Source organism: Acanthaster planci, linkage group LG05, assembly GCF_054643075.1.
Source record: "Acanthaster planci isolate LZ-2023a linkage group LG05, COTS_SCS, whole genome shotgun sequence".
Classification (NCBI taxonomy): domain Eukaryota; kingdom Metazoa; phylum Echinodermata; class Asteroidea; order Valvatida; family Acanthasteridae; genus Acanthaster; species Acanthaster planci.
In genome coordinates, this window is record NC_141781.1 from 1946605 (window position 1) to 1967080 (window position 20476).

The window sequence follows — 20476 nt, forward strand, 5'->3', positions numbered from 1 at the left end:
TTTGTGATTACATTCTATTTAGAAATCAGGTTAAAGTCGTTTTCATTTTCAGATTATGTTCACTTTTTACATAACATGAAGAAAAATCAGAAGAAAACCCTACAACACGCACGTGATTTGGACAAATCCTGGAATTGATATGTACTAGGGTGTACAATTTCTTAAGAGGTCAAGTCATTGATCTTCTAGTTATCGGCCCCAATGATTCTCATTATGCCGATCATGTTGATACGATGTTACATGTATGCTGAGCACAGCAACTTTAACTTACAAGGTAAAGTATTTTTTTCTTTGCAGATTGATAGCGCTGCAGACACAGGATCGTGCAACGGCGCAAGTGATGTATGGAAATAATCTTTCAGTTGCGCTACTTTTGATACCTAAGCTCAGTATCGAATGCTGGTGGATATGTTTGCTGAAAAACGGTTTTTAAACAGTTAATTTACTCTAAAAATGCATAATAATAGAACGCGGAGGCGTTTTTCTTTTCCATATTAGACCCTCACATAGAAAAGAAGCATCGTGGGGAAAGAAGGCTTGCCCCTTGGAAAAATGGAAAAAAAACTAGGGTATAGTGAGTAAGGCGGATGATAGTGTGGAGGGGAGAAGAAAGAAACTGAAAAGAAGGAGACGAGGAGGATGGAAATCACTAATTTGCTTGAAATTACTCCGAATCAAACCTTTCCACTGTTCATGGGTGTCATGTTGCTGCTGTTGAGTTCTTTGTTTCCTTAGCTTAAGGCTTTACAATAGATTTGCCCTCTTTCCCGGCGACGCTCATAGATAAACCACTGCCTTATTTTAAGACAATTAGTCGTTTGTCCTGAAGATGTATCATCAATTCTATTACATGGACCAGTTATTGACCAGTCGAATCAGGAAATTAACACTAATGTCTCAATTTGTTTTGGCAAATCCGTTCTTGTTCATTTAACAGTGTAGTAACTACATCCGCGTGATTCAACCACTTCCTACATTGAACAATACTTTGCTGGAGTGTGGTACAAATAATGGAAATCCCTATTGCCAACAAAGGAGTCAAGATGTAAGTCAGATTTGTGCTAGAGCTGCAAACAAACTAAATCAATTGTACCAAACATCAGTGCATTTAATCGAGTATCGAGAATCGATCAGTAGAAATATAGGGCCAACTTTACGTAAAAGAGCAGCAGCGGTACAAAACACAGGTTAGTTGAGGGAACGACAACTGGGAATGTTCTATGACACAAAAAGAACGTTGCAGTAGGGATCTCCAAAAAGTTGGACGACTCTGAGGATGCAATAGAGAGCAATAATATTCCCAAATACAAGCTTTTACCCAAAGGACCTCAAGGCAAAAGAGCAGGTCCATTTTGGAGGAGATATACCGCCGATTATAAAGACTGATTTACCTTCCCTTTTTAGTTGAGCCTGCAAAAAATACACCTTAACAACAACATTGTCGGCAAAACGAGTATGACTGAATGAACATTAATCGAGGACTTTAAAGTATGTCCCAACAGTGGAAACAAACTATAACGGCATGCAAGACCTGGAATATGCTACCAACATAGATAATATAAGATACAATCAGAAAGATAAGCCTGATCACTTTTAAATGAGATGTCAAACGTCAAATCGGATATTGTTTATCAGAGTTACGACTTATTTTCCCAGAGAAGTAAAATTGACCATTGGAACAAGTTTTTAATTTTGGGGCATCGGGCCAAAGGTGGCCTGATTGCCTATTTGTGGGTGATTATCTGGCGTACGAAAATATGTTCAATGAGAACGCACAGTTCAAAACCTTTTTTTTGCTTTCATTGGAAACACACTTAACATTTTTAACATGATGAAGGATAGTGTCTAGACGTTGAAAATGTGCAAATGTGTACTGTCAACTCCGTTACTCGTCAGATCACTGTTTGTATTCAGCTAACTACCGAGTTCTTTTGGTGTTTTGGAGTACGTCCGCACGCACTGGAAGAGTGAAATGGTGTTTATGATGTATTTATGGAGCGATTCGCAGATCGTGCATAGAATGGGCTTTAATACTAAGGGAGTTGTAATCACTCTTTATGGTCTGAAAGCGTGGTATGTTTCCCTCACCATACTAATACAGGGGCGTAGCAGAGGCATTATCTTTGAGGAGGGGGTGTGCCAGAGTCAATTTGTCGACTTGTAACTTGGTCGCCAATCTCGTGTCGTGTAAAATTCACAAAGTGATCCGTGGTAGTACGCTGTGGCTTAGAGAAAATGCTGACGGCCAATGTATATCGTGTACTATATGGTGTATATGTACTAATTTTGGATTTTATTTGCCGACTGAAATTGATTGGGGGGACTGAAATTGATTATGGGGGGTGCCGCATCCCCCGCACCCCCTCCGTTAGCTACTTCCATATAAATACAATCAACAAGCAATACAGGCAATTGCCAAGTAGAATCGAACTCTCTCGTCTTTAGGTCTGTAACTTTGCAGGTCAACCACGCGTCAACCTTACGTGTTTTCATCCTAGGCGGGCTGCATGTATGAGCAATAGGATAAGCCCAACTCATAGGAAGATGAACGCCACTATTTATTCAATCATTTTATGAGGATTGTTTAGCAATTTTGAGAATTTAATTAAATTTAAATTGCGTTCGATAGTTGATCTCAATTTGTAAAGTGAATAATCTCAGTTTGAGTGTAAGTGTTCCTTAGCAATCTACCCAACGAAAATTTATCCATTTACTTCAAAAGACGAACTTTGTTTCCGTACAGCTTTCAGAAATTGGGTCTCTGGTTTCACTCGGTACCTCAGAGACAATTGTGCCTCTTGCCCCTACTCTGAATTCTACAGGTTGGCTTCTTACTGACGGTAAGACAACCGCTCATGACTTTAGCCGGCCTGGCCTAGCATGGATAGCTTTTCACGCATCAAAAATTCAAACATTCATCCTGAAATTCCGCCTTTAAAGTAGGTTACACAACAGCCATATACAGCAGACATCCTACAGGATGGGTCACAGAACCATTTTTTATTAAAAAAAGAGAAAGTGAGGGGGGGAGTCATAAGAAGGGGAGAGGGATTGGAGCCATTGCGAAATTTTAAATCGTTTTTGTGAATTGCCTGCAGAAAGAGGCCCAAATTCAGTATTGTGCACGTCAACATAAACGTAATTATTTCGTCTAAAATTAACACCTGCATTTTATAGAATCGAACCTACCTCCCTCCCTTTGGGAACTTTGGAGGCTGAACCTTCTTCTCATCCTCCAGTAAAGCCTGTTCGTTGATATGCACAAACAGGCGAAAGTCTGGTCAGGTTAAAGTGCGTAATTATGGTCTTGATGCATTCTCACAGGTAATGAAATATATGTTGGAACCTATTTGACGCTATCAGCCGGTAATCCAGCACGACCAGCTATCTCCAAGTCAGTGTTGCAACTGGACTCATCTCTCAATGTGGTTGGCATAAATGTTTCACTAGCCACTAAGGACGACACTAACGTATTAGATGGTAGGTTTAGGCATCAGCCTTAAACATATAATAAAATTAAAACAATTAAAAATGCGAAGAAAATCGGAAAATATATATACTTGGGAACATGTTTCGTTAACCTCCTGTACACCTCTTGAATGTGTAACTATCTGACATTTCTTTTTGGCCCAAATTGCACACATTTTCCATGCCTTTCCCTTGGAACAGAGTCCGCTGTTGCTGTGACGTCATTATGGTTTTTCTAAACTTTGAACCCAGAATTTGCTTATTCAAAAATATATGTCAGAAAGCTTTACTCACTGGTCTCAACAAATAACCAACGTCAATGGAAGTTAAGAGAGCAAAAAGTCTAAAATTAGGTCAAATTTTCGTGAAGAGAGAGCTGTAGAGCTTAACTATTTGCCTAGGCTGGTATCACGCTTTTGTTCGTAAATATGTCTGAGTTTTTACGAGTTGTAAATTTGGCCAAAATTATCATTATGGGTCAAAGTGTGTTCAAATCAATGAAATCAGAAAAAGTCAATGAGGCATGTACATGTCGTGAAAATTTACAACTTCTCACGTCTTGAAATATTTTCAGGGAGCTCACTATACTTTCAAGAAGTGCAAAGGGAACCAGTGATGTAGTTGAGTACCAAAATTCAAGTGCCGAGTTTTCCGAGTATACACAGTGTCGAGCATGGGCCAAGTCCGAGTAAAGATAATCGAGTACTTACAAGTACACCGTAAGACTAAACCATTATGGAAATTTGCACCTTTAATTAAAAAAAAACCCAGCGATACTGTGAGCGATGCCAAGTGCCCACACTTATTCACGAACACTCGATTTAGAGTCCATAAAAATACTGCGTGACTTGTAACGTGTACCTTACACTTTTTTCAAGGTTCAGTATCGAAAAATTAGTATCAAAATTAGTATCGAGTTAACCGAGTGAAATGTTTCGAGTTTAGGGACGAGTTCGGGTACAAAATTACACGTACGTGCCGAGTACTTGTTGGTTTAGAGTACTTACAATCGAGTACGAGCCGAATACTTGTTGGTACTCGAGTTGTATTCGAGTTAGATTACGAATACTCCAACACAGAATTAAACTTCTTTTCTCACGTGTGCACATGTGTTAAACTGCCGTACTTATGGTACTGGTAACAAACTATTACTTATTTTGAGCACAAAGTGAAAACGGCGTCCCATTCTGCGTGTTTTGAGTCTACATCTAAGACGTTTCTGTGATGTGTCAGGCTTTTAAGATTATTACAGACGCAGGACAAAGTTAGCTTTTCACAACCTGACGACTCTTCTCACCATGCTTTCTTGGCCTGATAGTTACAAAGGTTGTCAACAGTATACGTATTTTTTAAATGTCAGCCACACGAACAAACAATAGTAACTCAACTACGTCCAGCCCATCATTCTGGTAAGGTTGAATGAATGACTTCTGAAATGTTTGGGATTTCGTAGCCCAAGCAAAATAACATCCTGGCAACTAAAGTAGGACCACATGTAATGTGTTTGTGTTGATAAATTTAAGAGTAATTTCGATCAAACATCACAATGTGACCTTTGTGTACACCCAATCTATGCCAGCAAAAACTGAATGCACATTGCTCAGTGAGGGGGTAAAAAATCCAAAAGTAATTAGTTAAATGGAAACTTGAAATTAAATTAAAAAGTTGCGTGTGGCAAGCTTACCATGACAATAGTGGGTCGCTAAAGAGAGTTGATGATGAAGTGGATGATGTGAAGATTTCAATATTAAAGGTTTCAGCAGCTTATCAGCATGTTACGTACTTTAAGGATACGGTTGTGTACAAAGTGTCACAAACAAAATCACTAAAACATTTTCTACAAAAATCTTACCTTAACGTTTGAAAACTGCGTTTCTTTCAGTAGTATGATTTCGTTTAATATGATAAAGGTAATAACCAAAATGAATTTACGGATGCTAATGCAAAGTTTCTGCAGAAATGTGTCTTATTCAAGGCGTAGCGTAATGTTAGGGGATAATGTTAAATGAAAGATACTAAGTACATTGTTACATATACTCTGCATCAATGCTTTGTCATAATAATAATTCTTATTTACCCAGACTGCCACAGGAATCCAAATCTAGTTAAGATAAAATGGGTCTAAACTTCAGAATAATTACTAATTATGTATTGAACATCCAATGTATCTTCCCTATCCACTTCATCAACTCTCTTTAGTGACCCATTATCGTCATGCCACAGAAATACTGTTAAAGTATTTTTGCTAAATATTGATAGCTGTCATTATAGCAGAACAAATTAAGTTGGAATTTTATGCAGATTTGATAAATTTGAATTGAAATTTGAATAGAAGTTTGATTTATAATCAGCCGAATATAATGAATTGCTTTAACACATATAACACACATTTAACACATGATTTTACTTCCTCTAAGTATAAATCGCAGTAGTAAGTATTACTGCTGCGTATTCTCAGTAATAGCTCATAAAACAGAGTCGGGTTAATTAGTTAATCTTATTAAATTAATGGAAGTTTGTTGATTTTAATCGTAACTTAATAATGAGTCTTCTTCACGTACATTTACTTTTCAAGATGAGCCTCAAAATATCAAGAAATGGAATATAAACCTTGCCAGCTCCACATTTCATTAAACAAAAATTGCCTGAAATTGTTGACTAATGAGTATTTATTGCATGAGTGCAAATTTAAGTATCAAAAGTTGTAATATATGCTTTTCTGATGGATTTTTTCACAGACTTTAGACTTCTTCGGAAATTTCAAGTCAATAATTCAAAGGCTTTCAATTTTAATTAGGCTGATTTTTTTATGCTTGCTTTTTAACATTATAACTACAAATGGTGTGTGATCTTCCAGGATCTCTGTCCACTCTGAGATCAGTTATGATATTCTTCATTAACAGCAAATCAACCACAGCCACAGTTTGTTGGCGACCCAATCAGCTACAACGGACGGATCTATTTCTTTTATCGTGGGGTTGCTGCTGAGTTTGTCGAACGAAAAGCCGTGCATTCAAGAGTTGCAGTCGTATGCGAGGTAGGATCGGCGGATACACCGTTCCCCTTAATTCTGTCCACCTGTTTGCTCTCGTTTTTTGCAGTTCATATAGTGTGAGATGATTCTCTTTTCTCTTAACAGAATGACCGAGGGGGTCGAAAATTCGAGGCTTATACACCTAAAGACATAGTAACCTTTGCCAAGATGCAGCTGGAATGCTCCACAGGCACAACGTTTCCTTACCACTACAATGAAATACGTAAGTCTCTCGTGACCGTTCCATCATGACAACCTACAAATTATCACATTCGATATGCAGTTCTAGCAGTTAGTTAGACTTTATCTCCCTTTACAAATAGGGGAAGGTTCAACAGAAACACAACATACGCCACCTCCGCAAAAATAGAACATTAAATAGTATGGCTATCCAGGTGCTCCCGAAGTTTGCTCGTCATACAACCAGTGTTTCCGTACATCACATTGCAGTGCCCTTTTGCGGACCCGAGGGAGTACATAGGGCCCTTAGTTTCTTTGTTTTGTTTGTGATTTTCGTAGATTGCTCATTTACTCATTTTTGTCTGTTTGAAAAATCATAATGACGCTTTTGGTAATTTTGCTCCTCCTTAAAATGTGCAAAATGCCTCAAAATTAGCCTCACATTCGAGGAAGCCTACGTTAGGAAAGATATCCTTTATAAAACCAGACCACTGGAAAATATGGTTCTATGATCCACCTCTGTAACAATTACTGTAATTTAATTTCCATGATATGAGTCTTATATGTCTTCTGAAACAAAGGAATATAGCAAGTTTGCCCTCAACTATATAACCACACCAAGTTACGTTTTCCCAGCAGTTTGATTTGAGTGTCCAAATTTAATAGCATGATTGTTGATAACAGAATTATTTTATTATTTTTTTGTCGACAGGAGATATTTATCACTCCAACGGCACAGTGTTTGCAGCTTTTGCAACGCCGTAAGTGACTTTTAATCTTTATAATGTGTGTCTATTTAGACGGTTTCATTTTGGTATTTATTGGAACTCTTCTTTCTATTCATGAATGCCTCTCAACACTGCCAAAGATACGGATGAACTATGCGTTGTGGTCCTAATACTTGGTGGCCCTTTAATCGTTTTTACTTTGTTCAGAAGCATAATGGTGATTACTCGCTTCTGGACAAGTGACATGTCTGGCTAGCGTGCAAGCTTGACTAATGGCCGAAAAGATGTTGTGGCAAATAAAAAAAATCTCCTTTTTGTGATATGTTTATTGTACTGTGCAAAAAGTAGGCTACCTGTAAAATTTTGTACGCAGGTTTTAGCTGCTTTGATATATATAGCGATAGCACCATAGGCCTGCGTCTCATTTGTAAATGGGTGAGATTCTGAAAAGCCGGTGTACTAAATGTTTCAAGCAGCATTGTGGCAGGAAAACTGAAACCTTTTGTGGTGGAACCGGCTTGATCCAAGATGGACTGGACCTGGCCTAACCCCACAAACATATTTATTTAACCCTACGCAAGAATGAGCAGCTACCCTGACGCCTGGGGGGATACCAGTTAATGAACAGTGGACTACGCCTTAGGGGCTGTTCGTTTGGTGGAAGTTTACCGCTGGTCTATAATTAAGTAATTGATTCCAATGTCAATAAAGGTTACAATAAATGCCAATACAAGTGACAAGGGACCGGACGAAATCTCACGGTGAATATAGTGATTTTCATGTTATAATGTTTATATGTTACATATATAATACACACACACCCACAAAAGTGTGTATTTGCCTGCAACTGGGGACCCCCTATTGTTCCTCTTTTGTTTGTACTTAAAAGACCACCCATTTGTTTTGTACACAGTTGTCATTCGGGCACCCTCTGTCAATCGGGGACCTTATTGTCCTCTATTGTTCAGGGTTCCCAATTGAATGCAAAAAAGAAACTCACACACACTTGTGTACAAACTGATCCTCACGGGTAGGTAGTCCTACGTAGTGTACTTCACAACAAACGTAATTAATTAGAAAGTGTGTTATCCCATAGGGCCTAGAGCTGGGTTGTAGCTCTATGGTTATCCTCAACCTAATTCAGAGTAACTGTCACAGTGACCAGGGTATCCCTCAGAGTAACCAGGGTAACCCTCAATAACCGAGGTAACACTCAATGATCAGGTAATCCTCAAATATAAATAATATACCGTAGGCTTATAACTGATGAGTCTTGATTACGCACGCAAAGGCGACTTTCTACAACAGGGCAGACTTATACAACAATAATCTTTACTGCCTTAAGCAACACAGTTGCCAAACTGCTGCAGGGTTCAAGGTGGCTTACGTAACCCTCACCCACTTCAAGCTGTTATTAAATAACAGGGGTCAGTTGATTAAGGAGGTGATTATGGTAGTCCTCACTGAACTCTAACGGCAACTTGACCCGGTAAACCTCAACGAGGAAAGCAAGCTCTCGGACCAGGGCTGCAATTAACTGTACCTGCGCCAACAAGCATGGAACAAAGGCATGCAATCCCTCCAGTCTGAGCTTCGCTAATCCCCCAATTAACTGGTTCACAAGAGTTCCCAAGCCCTATATTCCAACACGTCTTAAATAAACTGGACTGTGTTAACAATCCCCCAATTTTCGATGAGATCTTTAGTAATTGGCAGCTCCTCAACTAAAAACGAGTAACTAACCGATCACACCAAGCGCACTTGAGGGTGAGGTAGATCAAGCCCCCAACCCCAAGCGGTTGTACGTCAGTCTTGATATCACTCAAATCTCAATGGACGTCGCGACTCCGCAGAGCTATGGCTCTGGTCAGCACGCTGCCGTCTTATGAAGTCCTTCCAAATGCATAGTGCATACCTTAGGCACATTATATTAATAATCTAAACCATAATTCGCGTATGTTCATTCCCTTCACTTATTGGTGCGCATGCGCACTGAATCCCACTACAGCGCCAGAGTTAAAAATGGCTTTTGAATCTGACAGGTGGACTCCAAAGCAATAGATCAACATCAAGCTCATATAAAGTTGTTTGCCCTTCATTTCAATACTAATTACAATTTAAACACTCAAAGTCCCTTTTGCTTACTTACACACTTCAAAAATCAATTTTCTGCCACATTTTTGCCCGTCTTTATTACGTACCTCCAAAGTAACAGAGTCAGAAGTTGGAAGTGATGCCAACATTTTAGAGGGAATTCTTTTCAGTTTTGCCGGGTTTTCCCTGACATGTCTCTACTTGTGCATGGTGAATAATATCATGAATGCTCTAATTTCATTTTTACGACCTTCTCATGAACCCAGTTTCCTCCTTAATTGACCACGACCTTCCCCTTCATAACTTGTGGTTCCTTACTCAGACTTGCTTCATGACAGAAGGTAAACCCGGCAAAATTGTGAAAATAAGCAAAAAAATTAGGTAAAAAATGATATTTTCTTCATAATTATCCCTTGTCGTAAAATTGTTATTTTCCACTTCTTTGACTTTTCCGAAGATCGTTCTTACCAGAAGCTTTTAAATATTACCATTTGATAGATTCTTGGCAAGTTACTCACACACGAGGTCTTCATGGGAAATGGCAGTACAAATCCCTCAAATGGGTCACCACTGATAAGTGTCCTCTGCTCAAATTATTTTCAGGCCGACGGCAATATGTCACTGATGCGCATGCGCGAATACACAACTAAACTCACGCACAGTCTATCCGGTTCGTCACAAAGGCGAACGCGCCACGATTTGCAAGCTCCCATTAGACAATCGCTGAAGTTGCGTGTTAATTTCCGGTTCCATGGTTCCATGTAAACGGTGATCAATGCATGTAACTCTATGTGCAGTGAATGTGCAGTGGGCGTGGTTTAAACTGAAGTGACGTCACACTTACGAATCCGATGGGGACTGAACAGACGTGTATAACGAGTCCCTACAACTACCCTGTTTTGCCACAGTATTATCCGTCTGTCGTCGACGAAAACATGCATCGATGCATACAAACTGAGCCTTAAAAACCCTATAGTGATATTCAAAAGGCAGACAAGGTAATATCTTCAGGCCAATGTATTACTCGCTCGACATTTTATTTGTAATTTTCATTTGTCTTTTCTTGTTCAATTTTTTGACATAATCACAGGCCCGGAGTGGCAGGTTCCGCAGTCTGTGCCTACCGGTTGGATGAAATCGAGGCTCTGTTTCTCAGTACGAGTAAATTCAGGGCGCAGTTTAGTGATGGCGAACTCTGGAGGGAGGTAGACACAGAACCTGTGACTCCAAGACCAGCACAGGTTGACCTCAAATACATGATTCTTTATTACATTTTGTTCAATATTTAAGAAGCCTGAGTAATTAGGGAGTACATCAAAATAAAGCAGGGGTGGATACTGCCAAGGGCGTCAGTCGTCATTTTTTTCGGGGGAAGATGTCAATTCTAAGGCATTTCAATAAATTGGTGATTTTGTATATCCTTTTCCCGCGCTTTCTCTTCACAACGTCCAATGTACATTGTAAAGCGAGAGTATTATTCCCTACCATATTCTTTTATCACATTTTTGTTTATCACTTCAACAAGATTATATAAAATTTGGTTTATCGCTTTTTATACATTCGTTCCATAGAAATGACTTTGGTGCCCTGCTAAACATTAAGACACGTAGAATATTATTATTAAAAAGAAAATAAAGTAGGTAATCAAATTAAAAGAAATTACACAAAGATGGCTTATTCCAAAACGAATACTAGCTGGAACACTATTATAATAAAAACGTTTACATAATAGATAACAACGAAAATATCTGATCTCATGACACGCAGTGACCAATCACTGTGTCCATTTCAGTTCTTAATACTTCGGCTGAATAGACGCCTTTTTCTGCCGTTTTACATAATACATAGATGGCAGAGTTGAGTTGTAACATGGTTTCTTCAGAAAAATTAATTGGGATTAAGTGATAGTTTTTTGAATGTTCGACAGCGTATCCAGCTTTTGGTGTTGGGGATTCAAAAGCGAATGCGGCATTTGGCTCATTTAATATGATGTTGGGGGAAAAAAAATCAAAAGTCCAACTTGTGTTCCCGACATCCTTGCTGTTAGGTGTTTTCTTTCCTACTAACCTATTCTTTATAAATAGGTTGCCCCCTTCCCCGCTGGATACGCCATTGTGAATGTCCCAATTTTTATAACACCTATTCATTTTTAACCGTTATTCAGTGTCCAAATACTACCAGTTATGCCGATGCCCAGTACTCAGCCATACTTGGTAGGGCGCAGCTTATGTTTGATACAGCTGCCAACAAGCTTCACTATGAGAGCCCAGGTGGCGCTAGAAGCAACCCTCTGCTCATGATAGATGGAGAACGTTTCACACAGATCGTTGTGGATGAAAACGTCATTAACGATATTGATGTCATGTTCATCGGTACAGGTGAGGACATGCGAGTCCCTTAATTTAAAATAAAATTGAGAGGTTCTAATTAATTGAAATTATAATTGATCACTCCGCGTTGTTCTGTCCATAACAGAATGAGCCAGCTAATGAAAATAGTTTTTAGCTTTTAGCTTCTGGGTGAAGTTGTCATAAGGATGACCCGCTTTGGAGTATGCGCCTAATCAAATCTTCATTGTTGTCTTTGATGATTTTTGACAGAGGCCGGAACAGTGCTAAAGACTTATTTGAGCGAGGACCGATCAGAAGCCAAAGTCGCGGAGGAGCTTAGCTTAAACACAAGAGGACTAGTAAGCCTTTGGATTATCTTCTGGTAGAATTAAATGCTGATGATGCGGTTCCCATAATGTATTGTTTAAACCCGAACATCGCCTCAACCTGTTCAGTTATCAGGTGTAAGCAATTCTCATTTCCAACCAGTTACCAGCTTACTTTCACAAAAGACGATCAATTTTCCAAACACCTCCAACTATACATGAGTTAAATTACTGAAGTTGTTCACATTAAACGCTTTAAATACAACAGGGCAGTATTAATGTATAAAAGCACTCGTGACTTGGCACCCCATTACCTTGTTCAACCCTCAATTTAACTAGGCGTATAACCAATCAAGTCCATGGTTACTACACCAGACTTCCCTAGCTCAAACAACTCACTTGTTGTTCCCTATTATAAGATTGAGTGCTTTAAACATAGCCCACGGTTCAGTGGCATGACAGTATGGAATAACATGGATCAATCTAATAAGTCTGCATCATCACTTTCACTTTTCAAGAGATTGTGAAAAAACACATTTGGCAAGCCTATACATGTCATTGGATTTCAATGATTTTGTTTTATTTTTTTCTATATTTCTGAATTTAAATTAAATTTATGTTTTTATACTGTTTCCATTGTTTGATTTTATACACTGACTTTGCCGTACATTTCGTATACATCTTTTTTTTTTAATTTTCTTTGACTTTTTGAACTACATCATTTTCATTTCCTGTTATTTGTTTTACCAATGTGTTTATACGATGCTCTCAGTGCCCCATGCATGAAGGACCACTTTCGGGTGAATGGGTAACCCTGGGTTAAGAACAGATATAATAATGATAAGTTTTCCTGTCACAATATTTCACAGAATCATACCGCTGTCTTGACCATGCTGAAGAGTGATGCTGATCAAGCCATGTTCGTTGGAACCGACCGAGGTGTTTACAAAGTTCCATTCCAACATTGCAGTGACTATACAACCTGCGGAAGCTGTGTTGGAGATCCGTACTGCTGCTGGAAGAATGGAAGTTGTTTGCATTTGAGGAAAGGGTGAGTTCCAGTGGAGTAATTGAGGTGAAGTTTGTGAGGGAGGGGGAACTTATGGGCCTTGTGGGGGAACAGGGTGTCCCACGCTCCCCGAGTGCACATTAGTAAAAAGTAATGAAGCGTGACGTCATTTCAGCCAGGGCACGTAAAGCAAACGAAAGGAATGTTAATTCACGCGATGGTTCTCACCCATAAGGGGTCGTCCACAAAGTACGTCACGGCTGTTTCGGACGTTGTAAAAAGCAAAGTACGGTTGTGCACATGCCCGGCATTTGCAGCCAGGTCAAGCAAAATGCATAATTCATGAGCAATGAAACCGGCGAAGAAGATTTCAAAAATCTGGAATTTTTTATATGAATATTCACACTTGGGCGGTTACTTTCGGAGAAGTTTATTTACAAGAGTTCTCATGATGTAATGGATCCTCGAAAAAATATCGGTATGGCAGGTGTAAAAGTAGTTTTCACAAACTCAAGCACTACGTCATGTAAAAGAGCAGGTTATAATCTTTTCAACTCATGTATTTTCATAATGTCAAACCTCACAAAAGAGGAATTCCAGAATTGAAACAAACGTTGAACTTGTGCTTTATTTTCCTTGCAGATTGCAGGGTTCGGAAAATACCTGCCCCCCGTGCCCTGGTGAGTATGTTTGCTCTTTTCCAGACAGGGCATAGCTTTTGAGCCAAATTGAATAATTATGTGGGATGCTTTCAAACCAAGGTAACATCCCCTGAAGGCTGACAGGTTCGACAGAGAAGTTGATAAAACGACGGTCAAAGTCTAGAAGTAGGGTCTGCAGAGGAAGCAGGCAGACTGGTTGGCAAAGGCTTACAGGGTATAGTGGATGTTAGGTGGAAGGAAGCATGGAAAAACGTCGAGTGGCAGGCCGGTTCTGAAAGGTTTGCAAGATTGCTTAATGTTGCTCAATGGATGGGTGGTCAGCGTAGGGCACTTAGGACCAGCTTCGATAGACCACAAAGATTATGGGCAGAGGTTGGAAAGACTGCCTTGAAAAGCTTGGAGTTTGGCTGGCTAAGGCTTGAAGGAAGGGCAAGATGGCAGGATGGCAAGTAAAGGCTTTTAGGATATCCGGCATTTGAAGGACGGCTGGTAAAGGTCAGCAGAATGGCTTGCATAGATAAGTCAACTAATAAGCAAAAGTTTCCCCTATGGTGAGCTTCCTTTTGAATCAGCACCATGATAATGACAATTACGACTATAAATGATGATTTCCTCAGAAAGTTTACCATTTGTTTTCTAATGAATTCGAACTTTCCCTGAAGCACAGATACGTGCATACCCTGATCAACTTCTATGCAACGAATCATTTCGATAACAAACCACATTTGTACGTTTCTTGTTCTATGAGACAACAAAATCATCATCCACAATTGTCCAAGTGGGCAGGCCAGTCACGTTCGACGCTTGAATGTCCCCAACCACCCCCTGAACCTGTATGTAATGGCTGAAGCCGCGGAGAATGACAACCTTATTATCGTGGACAATGAAATTCGTTGCCCTCCGTGCGCCAATTTGCCTTACACCGAGAGCAGATCTGAAGGTTCGGGCAGGGAGTTTCTGGTCTTACACATCAATGGATCGTCCACGGAAAATGCGAACTGTTCTTGTTCTGTGGTCCTTGCAGTGAAATCCGGCGAGTCGAAGACAATCAATTTCACAATCACCGTGGATGACTCCTGTAAGTCTGATTTATTTCTGGGTGTTTCTTGTGTATGAAGGACGCGTGTGCAAAGGAAAATGACTTTGGAATAATTTTGACGGAGTGTTATAGCCTAACACTGCCTCTAGTCTCAAGAGTGTCAAGTATTTGACCTGACAAGAGAAGTCAATTTTCTTTCTAAAATCATGGCTTCACTTATGCACACTTATTCTGCCTGTGAAATATCACGAAAATTATTATCAAAATAGCAGACGTCGACACCATAAACCCTTCACAACCAATTTGACATCTACCTCTAGCTTGTGTTTTGGATAGGAACAAAGGCACCACATTTAGGTTTTTCCGATGCACCATTACACTCAAAGTACACTAAATAATGAAGTTTTACATCTTTTTCAACAGCGCGAGAACTCTTGTCCCCAGAGAGTCTGGACGAATTGTCGAGGTTTGACTGGGACATTTCGCAGTATAAATTCGACCTCAACAACTGGATCGGGGAAGTGGTATGATCTTCAGCTGAAATGAAATCCTTTCGTACAATGCGCTTGCTTTTGGTCTTTATGTCTAGGGTTTATTTTTAGTTTGAGGGGTTGTCTTGAAGATATTAATTTATGATCTTGGACTGCCTGTGATTACACGTGTTGTGGATGACTTTAGTTTGTATTTATGGCTACATTCTGTTTAATATATGCAAAAGTCATTTCCAGCCGATCATTAAACACTCATCTTTTTCCAAAGAACTCCCACGGGGTAATAGTTATTCCTGCGCTCCATATTGTTGAAATTTACTGCACATGATGTAATTGCATCAGTTGGTGATTTACTTAAAATTATAGAAATTTAAAAATCTGCAAATAGTTTTCCCTTTCTTCCTCAAGAAACGGAAATAAATGTCCAGTTGGCATTCTACATTGGTATTTAAATCTTTCCCTGAGAGAGGAGAAATTTGAAGAGAATTTTGATGATTACCCAGACTTACATATTTTCAATAACAGATTTTGTAAAGTGCCTCTGAAGTTCAACATATTGGTCCATGGCTTCCTATCTTTCCAATCAAAATGCCAATGTTTGACTGCCTAATTATTATTGTCTGACAATAACGTTCTGAAACCGACTAAAGAACTTGAAGGAAAAATTAATCAAGTTGTAGATCTTTACTCCTATTTATTCTATGCATTATATTTTGTAGGCCTCTTCCTGTAATCTGCAGACTTGCAAACGTCATCCGTGATCCAGCGCGATGTGTGATTTCTACATTCCTCAGAAATGCATTTTAATGATTGCTGAGTCAAGGTTTCGTGCTTATCTATTAAATAAGATGTTTGAAGTGTTGTAGTTTAGCTTGTAAATTAGTATCTGCAACTATTTGTAGTTACCATCGATCATGTAAGGTAAGTCCTTCCCTTAGTTAAAGCATTTATTCGTGGAGGGGTTTAAAATTGATTTGCTTCATAACCTCATTGCGCATGTCTCAGAGGACGATGTGTCTTTAAGATGTTAAAATTCTCGGTATAGCTTGGTAGTCAAGGTAAGGTAGATGAGACGGAGGCTGTTGTTAGGTCAGCTATAGGCGCACAAACCCACAGGCAAGAGCGTTACTACGCATATCGCCTGTACTGTATCAATTTAGAAGCTAGAGTAAGAAGCCATTACTGCAGCTGGATGAGCAAATTAACACTCATTGATAGGTGACACTTGCACGTTACATGCCTCCTCGACCAAGCCACCTTGAGCAGAGGAGCCCGTATCGGTTGATAAGAGCCATTTTGGTCGGAAGTGTTCTTTAGGTCGGCAGAGACGTGATCGCAAAAGGCATGCATTCTATAGACGTTCGTAGACCTGCGAAGTGCAGTTTCCACCTTGTTACTACTAAAATTGCGCCTTCTCTTGGTCCAGCTCGGGCCCCATCGGTTCTGTGACTTCTAAAATGCGCGCGTGGCAAGCCTAAGAACGCCCCCTCCTATTTAATAACTTTGAATCGTTGACAAAGATTTTCCGTATATCTTAAGTTGAGGGTCAGAGAAGTATTAGATTTAAACGAATTTTGGAATTAAAGTTTGAATAAAGATCCGTTGAGATTTTCTACGGTTTAACAAATATTTTCTATTTTTTTATGAAATAAATAATAGCGAAAACTAACTTGACATAATCAAAACGTTAACCAAATAGCTATCGGTTTTTGTTCAATTTTTGTCCATTTAATTGAAAAAAATTAGGATGCACTTGAGTAGAGTCACGTTTACCAATAGGCCTAGTGTTACTAGTGTGAATAAGTAAAGAGTTAATTTTGTTTATTTGATTAAGAAAGGCATTCAGGAATATGAATGTTTGAAAAATCACTTAAAGACTACTGACTGACGACTGATGTGTACATCCTTTTATCTAGATAGCAGTATACTTAATCTATCACCCATGTTACTAAAACACAAAAATGCATTGTATTGTACAAGGTAACACAAATTGCCGAGACATAATTTAAGTAATATGTGACGAATATGGATAAACTAAATTCTCCCATTTTATGTTTTCTTTGAAAAACCCGCTTAATCTTTAATTTTTTATCATTTTAAATTATTTACAGCAATGAAAGGGGATATCATTAAATAAAAAAAATTCAAAAATATGAATTTGATATTTTTTGCTCAGTAGGGGAGGGTGGGACAAGTGGGTCATCATGGCAACTGGTCCACTCTTAGACCAAATTAAATTAAAAGCTTTTGAACTGACCAGTTGTGATTAAACAACTGTATTTTTTCAGAGATTAAGCTGAATAATTGTTTGAGGCCCATGTGCAAAATACAAGTAAACTTGAAAAATAAACTTCAAATCATGATTTAGGATAATAAAAATGCCCAAATCAAAAACTCAATACGTAGCTTAACATTCCAAAGACCAGAAAGTATATGACTGCAGGAAAGGCACAAGAATTTTCTACTTATTATTTTAATTTGAACTCTGGTGCTTCTGAGATAATTACAAATGCCAATTTTAGTGTTTTATGATCAATTTACTCATTCCAATATTCATTTTTTTTACTCTTTTGGTGGCAGGTTTAAAGGTTTTATGAAGTGGTCCACTTGTCCCAGATGTGGGGCTATTGGTCCACTTTTGGATTAATTTCAATGAGTTAATATCTATATGTTTTATTATCGTAATTAATTTCACCTGTTTACAATAAACAAACAAGTGGTTTGGTCATGTAATAAGAATAGTTTTATTCTTTTCCTGGATTACTGAAAATGGTTAAAATCAAGAGTATGCTTAAGTTGCCAGTAGCCTACCTTCCCTTACCACTGTATAACTCCACTTCACACATTATTCGATTCTATTATCTTGTAGCTGGAAGGACAGATGTTACACGGGATTTGTTCTTGCACGTTAAGAAAGTTCCACTACTTTTGGTGCGTTGGACTATTCAGTCTATTTGTGTGTAAGGGGCTCGTTGATTGCTCGCCATTACGTTTGACCTCACATAAATTACATCTTCCATTTTCAGTCAAAATAGATGCCCCAAACTCCCCAAAACACAAATCAATTCTAATTTCAAATGTATGGCAAGTTCATAAACTGTGGAACAAATGGTTAATATATTTCACTTTGGACAATTGGCGAGCATGCTGGGTTTTCGCTGTCCATTTTTCACTTAAGTCCAATGCTGTTGTTATCTGCACCGATAAAACGTTCCACATCTACTGCGGTTTGCTAAACCAACGTGAGTGCGCACTGCGTAGTGTAAAGACGTTACGACCACGAAAAGTCATCGATATACTGACGCCGTTCACTCAAAACCTGGCCAATACATCTCTCCCGAATCAACCACTAGTTATCTAAACGGTCCCTTATCAAACTTGTACAGCTGAGGAACATTTGAAGCTTTCCAATCTTCAAAAGTGCTTATTTTCCTTGATATCTAAAGAGTACTAAATTCAATGTTTGTAAGTCTTTGTAGAACTGGTGGAACAAGAATTTTTGATTTTTCAGAGATTTCGATTAAGATTTATAGTGACAGATTTTCACTTACAGTTCGCAATGCCAACACAACCGTTATCTATGATCATTTCTTGCGTGATCTCAGTCCCAAACAGCGTACAAAATTCTGGCGGAATTGCACCACGAGAAGCGCATACACAAACGGATTGATAGTCGAGTTACACCACAACAGATAGTTTACTACTATCCAGGCGAGATGAGAAACACATTCCTCGCATATGGCAGCAAGGAGTGACGCCACGTAGAAAGGCAACCACATTGCTATGAAGACGCTTACCACAACCGACAGTGTCACTGCTGCCTTCCTGTGCCGCTTGAATTCTTTACGTGTGCCTCTGTGAACTTGGTCGGGTCTACTGTTCCGCCTCGTTGTCCCGCCGCGTTTCTTAGTTTCCTTGAAGGCAGCTATTGCACCTCCTGCATTGTCGGTAAATCCAGTGTCAGCCGGCATGTGGCTTTGGTATGACTGAAGACGGATGGTTATGTCTTCAAGTTTCCCATCAAACCCGGTGTTAGTATGACACTCTTCTTGCCTCGATACATGCTTTTTCTCGGATGGGCAATGGTCATACTCAACGTTTCTCAGTTGTTCATCTCTCGACTGCTCTTGTGTGTTGTTCCTCTCGCAAATTCTCGTGCTGGCGCTTGGGCCTCCGGACGACAATTTGCGAGACTGTCGAGGCTTTTGAAATATACCCTGTGATCTGCGCTTGATCTTGATGTATACTCGAGCATTAAAGTAGATTATGATCAGCAACGGAATGAAAAACTTGGAGACTATTTCAATAGCCTGAAAGGACAGACTGTCCAAAGATTCAAGTTCACAATTGCTGTCATAATCGATTTTATCACCGCCTGCCAACGGACCCCACAGAAAAGTAACTGCAGAGTAAAACAGGAAGTTGATAAGCCATGATGCAGTAATCATGCTGGCTGCGCGTTTGTGCGTCTGGAAGGTAGCATAGGCGAGTTTTTTGGTCAGCAGCCAGTATCGATCAAGGCTAATGAAAATGATCGTAAAGACGGCAACATGGACTACGGTGTAGTCCAGAGCGAGCCATATCTGACAGGGGATCTTCCCGAAGGGCCAGTAGCCCAGGACGATCCATATTGAGTTCAAGGGTAGTGAGACAGCACCGACTATCAAATCGCAAACAGACAGACTCAGTATAAATGAATTGGCCACGGTAGAGCTGATGCGTCTGTCTTTGATGTAAGCAACAATTATAAAAATATTACCTACGATTGTCACTATGGAGACAATACCGAGTACGATGGAAATAGCTACCGTTCTGGTGAAACAAAACACCGGTGTTTCTTCAGTGCAGGTGTCGTTGTCATTCACCATCCCGATGGATTCATTACCAAGGAAATCCATATTTACTATAAGCACTGGCTGTCAAACATGCAACTGCACAACTACACAACCTGTATTCGTTATGTGACGCTCTGTCTTGCTCATTTACTGCCTAACTGACGCATACCTTCTATAGCTAGTGATATGCGCCTACCTAGGGTTTATCAACTGACTCCATGCTTACTTATTAGACAAAAATGACGAAGGAAGCATAATGTGACTGGGCTAACAATACCAG

At 39.4% G+C, this 20476-nt stretch overlaps 2 protein-coding genes across 3 annotated transcripts in view; one reads left to right on the plus strand and one right to left on the minus strand.

Moving 5' to 3' along the window:
• Positions 1-18100, plus strand: part of LOC110985862 (semaphorin-2A-like) — a 26345-nt gene extending 8245 nt beyond the window's left edge. Inside the window, exons 4-18 of one of the 2 annotated variants that reach the window (XM_087137206.1) lie at positions 298-342; positions 938-1045; positions 2744-2840; positions 3325-3480; positions 6372-6505; positions 6608-6725; positions 7395-7443; positions 10595-10745; positions 11669-11882; positions 12105-12193; positions 13030-13211; positions 13812-13849; positions 14856-14909; positions 15294-15394; positions 16081-18100. In XM_087137206.1, coding sequence (XP_086993332.1) covers positions 298-342; positions 938-1045; positions 2744-2840; positions 3325-3480; positions 6372-6505; positions 6608-6725; positions 7395-7443; positions 10595-10745; positions 11669-11882; positions 12105-12193; positions 13030-13211; positions 13812-13849; positions 14856-14909; positions 15294-15394; positions 16081-16122 — 1578 coding nt within the window. In that variant the 3' untranslated portion in view covers positions 16123-18100. Of the gene's footprint in view, positions 1-297; positions 343-937; positions 1046-2743; positions 2841-3324; positions 3481-6371; positions 6506-6607; positions 6726-7394; positions 7444-10594; positions 10746-11668; positions 11883-12104; positions 12194-13029; positions 13212-13811; positions 13850-14579; positions 14910-15293; positions 15395-16080 lie in introns of both variants that reach the window. The other variant, XM_022247287.2, reaches the window with a different exon arrangement.
• An 845-nt stretch (positions 18101-18945) lies between these two features.
• Positions 18946-20259, minus strand: LOC110985863 (muscarinic acetylcholine receptor M4-like). Its single transcript, XM_022247290.2, has one exon. The coding sequence runs from the start codon at positions 20257-20259 to the stop codon at positions 18946-18948; it is 1314 nt and encodes a 437-aa protein (XP_022102982.2).
• Between the last annotated feature and the right edge of the window lie 217 nt (positions 20260-20476).